The sequence below is a fragment of the Trachypithecus francoisi genome, unplaced genomic scaffold (assembly GCF_009764315.1).
Source record: "Trachypithecus francoisi isolate TF-2019V2 unplaced genomic scaffold, Tfra_2.0 Lachesis_group6, whole genome shotgun sequence".
Lineage (NCBI taxonomy): Eukaryota > Metazoa > Chordata > Mammalia > Primates > Cercopithecidae > Trachypithecus > Trachypithecus francoisi.
Window position 1 is genome coordinate 122104157 of NW_022681471.1, and position 4526 is coordinate 122108682.

The 4526-nt window shown below is 39.3% G+C and overlaps 1 protein-coding gene across 1 annotated transcript; it reads left to right on the top strand.

The window, feature by feature from the left end:
- The first annotated feature begins 2255 nt into the window (after window positions 1-2255).
- On the top strand, window positions 2256-3987 carry ATXN3L (ataxin 3 like). The gene is given in 2 exon segments (XM_033201579.1): window positions 2256-3467; window positions 3470-3987. Coding segments are annotated over 2 exon segments (1062 nt in total). The 5' UTR covers window positions 2256-2713; the 3' UTR covers window positions 3778-3987.
- Window positions 3988-4526: the final 539 nt, after the last annotated feature.

Consider the following 4526-nt stretch of genomic DNA (forward strand, 5'->3'; position numbering starts at 1 on the left):
ACCTGCAGGTTTCTCAACTGCTACTAGGGTTAAGCACAAATTAGCACTAAACAAGAATACAGAAAATCGCATGCTTATTCTTATTAGTGGAGCAAGTTCATTTCTTCCCTGCAAAACTGTACCAAACCAGGTAACTATTACAGTTATGATCACCATCATCAATTTCCTAGATATCTGAAACTGGGGTCTCTAGTGTATAAATGCCACATCATTTCTCACCTTTATATTAGTACTGTCCTTACCTGAATGCCTGTTTATAAAAACAACATTCTTGTAACCACAGTGGTACAGGCACCATCAACGCTTACCTAGATAACTGAAATCTTGAAGCTCTCTAAAGTGCAAAGGCTCACACCATCTTTTCCCTCTCTTTTAGCTAAGTCCATGTTCACTATCATTGTTAGTTTCAGCATCATCCACTGACAGCACCTAAAAAAACCCCATGAAGGCAGCCATGGTTAGAGATACATCTTTTTCTACCTAGACCATGTAACATCTCATGAGAATCACTAGCAGTAGGAGAACCGTCAGCTTTACCTTGATACTTGCAGAATATCAAGGTCAAAACCATGGATACGTCATAATCACTTGACTCGGTACCTGTAAAAACACCATGGTCAATATTGAGATGAGAAACACTATGAAAATTGACTTGGAAACTTACAAATCCCTCAGTCTTAGCCAGATTTCAAAACGTTATCTCTGAACTAGTAAGCAGTAAGGGTGTATTCTTAAATAGGAATTATGGGAACATTATAAATTCTTACCTGAATATCTGCAAAACCCCAAAAAACACGGTTAACACAAATGTTAGAGGTATCATCATCACTTATGTAAATTTCTGAAGGTCAGAATGCCTTCTGTGTGATAAGACTGACATCATCAGTTGCCTGGATACCAGCAAAGCTTCATGTTAATCCCCATTGTTAGGGTTACCTTGATCTTTAGACTGAAACCTGAAAAAACACATTGTGCCAGATGTGTTTAAGAATGCAACTTTTTCTAGCAGAACATCTGCAAATTAACTTTTGTCACTTTCATCTTTACAAACTCATTAATGCTACCTGGATATTGGCAGAACCTGAAGGTCAACACATTGGTACAGGCACCATCATTATTGTCTGGGCATCTATAAAAATCTCATGGTCGTTACTGTTTTGACGAAAGTTATGATCCTTACCTAGATACCGGAAAATTCTTCATTCACTCCTAAGGTTAAACACGCATATCTCTAAACCAGAAAACTGGTTAAGCTAAGTCTCATGGATCCAATACTTATTGGTAGAGCCAGTATCTTTTTTTTTTTACCCGAACACCTGCAAAACACGATACCAACACATGTTGAGGACATCATCATCACTTACCGAGATGTCTGAAGAGCAGATGGTCTGTACAGATGTACAGGTGTATGTTTAAGGTTCACATAATTACTTAGCTAGATTCCATGAAATTCTACAAAAATGACCAACATGAGTTTCACCATTATCTCTTGATAGGAGCCTGCAAAACCATATGGCAGCAGTGGTGGTTAGGGATACATCTTCTACATGGACTTCAAAAAATCCCACGGTGACTAGTACTGTTAGGGGAACCATGAACTCTACCTGAATCCTAAGGTTCTGAGGCCAATGTTGTAGTTAGAGACACCATCATCTCTTGACTACCTGCTGAGAAAACATATGGTGGTAACCCTGGTCAGGATGCATGTCCTTCCATCTGGCCCCCTGCTCATTCCGTGCATACACTCACTACAATCATTAGGGCATCACTAAGTGTACTCGGACACTTAGAGAAGTCCAAGGTCAGCACAGTAGTTTCACAGACTGTATGTTCACTGGACACCTGCAAAAATCCTATAGTTACTACTGCGGTAAGGAACTCTGTGATATCCTACCTGGATACCTGCTATATCTTTGTCACTACTAAGTTTGAGAAAGATTGTCTCTGAACTAGAAAACAGTAAAATCTGATGGTTACTACTTTTGTTGGGCACACACATTTCTTATCTGAACACCTGTAAAAACACATGGATATGAAAAGAGTTCAGGACATCTTCATCAGTTTTCTAGATGTCTGAAGATCATTTGGTCACTAATGTTTTTAAGGCCCACATCATCTCTAACTAGGATACCAGCAAAGTCCCATCTTCATCGCCACCATGAGTTTTATTGTCATCTATTGAGTGGAACCTTCAAAATTCCATGGATATTACTGTGGTCAGTGACATCATAAATTACCCAGAGACTGCCAAAATCCCATGATGTCCGTTTGGTTAAAGCCCATGTTATTTCTTTCCCAGTTACCTGCCAAATCTTCTGTTTAGTACTGTGGTAAATTTCACCTGTATTCACTTACTAAAACCATGCCGACAACCATAATTAGAGAGACATTATATTTTATAGGACATCTGAAAATCAACGGGCACTACCATGGTTCAAGTCACATTATCCCCTATGGGATGACTCCAAAATCCCATATTCACTTTAGGTTTACCAACAGGTCTTGACCAGATACTGGCAAAACCACCTTGGTCACAATAGTGCTTTGTGACATATCATCCCTTATTTAAATACCTACAGAAACCCATGGTCTTCATAAGCTTTGAAAACCTAACACCTATTTCACGGCTATCTACAAACTGCCCAGATAACTGCCATAGCTGGGCATATAACATGTCCCCGCATATATACAAAAACTCACGGTTAGAATCAACATGGATTTCATCTTTCATGAAAAACAAGAAGGCTTCCTTTGTGCTCAGCACTGCCTGAATAATCTGCTGCAAGGAGAATATTTTAGCCCTGTGGAATTAGCTTCAATTGCACATCAGCTAGATGAAGAAGAGAGGATGAGAATGGCAGAAGGAGGAGTCACCAGTGAAGACTATCGCGCATTTTTACAGCAGCCTTCAGAAAACATGGATGATAGCGGCTTCTTCTCCATTCAGGTAATATGCAACGCCTTGAAGTTCTGGGGTTTAGAGGTCATCCATTTCAATAATCCTGAATATCAGAAGCTCGGGATTGATCCTATAAATGAAAGATCCTTTATATGTAATTATAAACAACACTGGTTTACTATTAGAAAATTCGGAAAACACTGGTTTAACTTGAATTCTCTCTTGGCGGGACCAGAATTAATATCAGATATATGCCTTGCAAATTTCTTGACTCAGTTGCAACAGGAAGCACATTCTGTATTTGTTGTTAAGGGGGATCTGCCAGACTGTGAAGCTGACCAACTGCTGCAAATCATCAGTGTTGAAGAGATGGATAGACCAAAACTTAATGGAAAAAAATTAGCCAAAGAAAAAGACCATAGAGTCTATAAAACAGTTCTTGAAAAAGTGTTAGAAGAAAGTGATGAGTCTGGAACATCAGACCAAGACGAGTTGGATTTTCAGAGGGCCCTGGAACTAAGTCGCCAAGAAACCAATAGCGAAGATGAAGGTCTCCGCAGGGCTATTGAATAAGCATGCAAGGTAGTTCCAGAAACACATCGCAAGCTCTTCCAGGGACATCATGTGGAACTCCTGCTTCGGAAGAGCCAAAGAAAATAAAAGACTATTTTGAAAAGCATCAGCAGGAACAGAAGCAGCAGCAACAACAGTCAGATCCGCCAGGTCACAGTTCATATCTACACGAAAGGCCAACAACAAGTTCGAGAGCAATTGAGAGTGATCTCAGTAATGACATCAATGAAGACATGGTACAGGCCACTGTCGACACTGTTTTAGAAATTATGAGAAAGAATCTGAAAATCAAAGGAGAAAAATAATGCCTTCAAAAATAATTTAGATAGTCACACTTTGCAGCATTATCCTGTGTGATCATACTGTAGGATCCATTTTGGTCATCTGTCAAATAGATGAGGAAATAAGGCTTCTAGATCGTTTGCAAACAACATGGTGAGAGAGATGGGGGACTAAATAATGATCATTCAACTAGTAGCCAAGGAGACATTCAGCTATTAATTAAATTTAAAATAGCTTTCAAAATGTTCCTTTTTGGTTTTTTTAGCGTGCAATAACTAATGTGACTAAAATTGGAGATTTTTCATGGGTCTTTTTGTATACCAATTAGCTCTTGCCATAGAACTTTTTCCATATGGTCTCTTCTATTGTAGATAATGTGGCTCATTTTGGTTGCTTTTATTTCTCATGAACCAATTTAACCTTTCAGGAAAGTGTCTCTTGTCTGTGTGATCATAGTAATGGTTTTAGAAGGATAAACAGTTTGCCTTCCAACTATGTACTGTGCACTTAAGTATATTCTTACGTTATTTCTTCTGATCACAATTTCTGCTACCTGGTCCTTAATTATTTTCCACAAGTCTTTTGAAATATGGTAATATTTTCTGAGGTTTCGTTTTTTACGCCCTCTGTGTTAAGATCATTATTTCATGACTCTGGTGCCTTACTTTTTGTGGGGGAGATGGGGGGCGGGGGGCAAAGACTTGCTCTGTCGCCCAGTCTGGACTGCAGTGGCCCAATCTCGGCTCACTGCAACATCTGCCTTCTGGGTTCT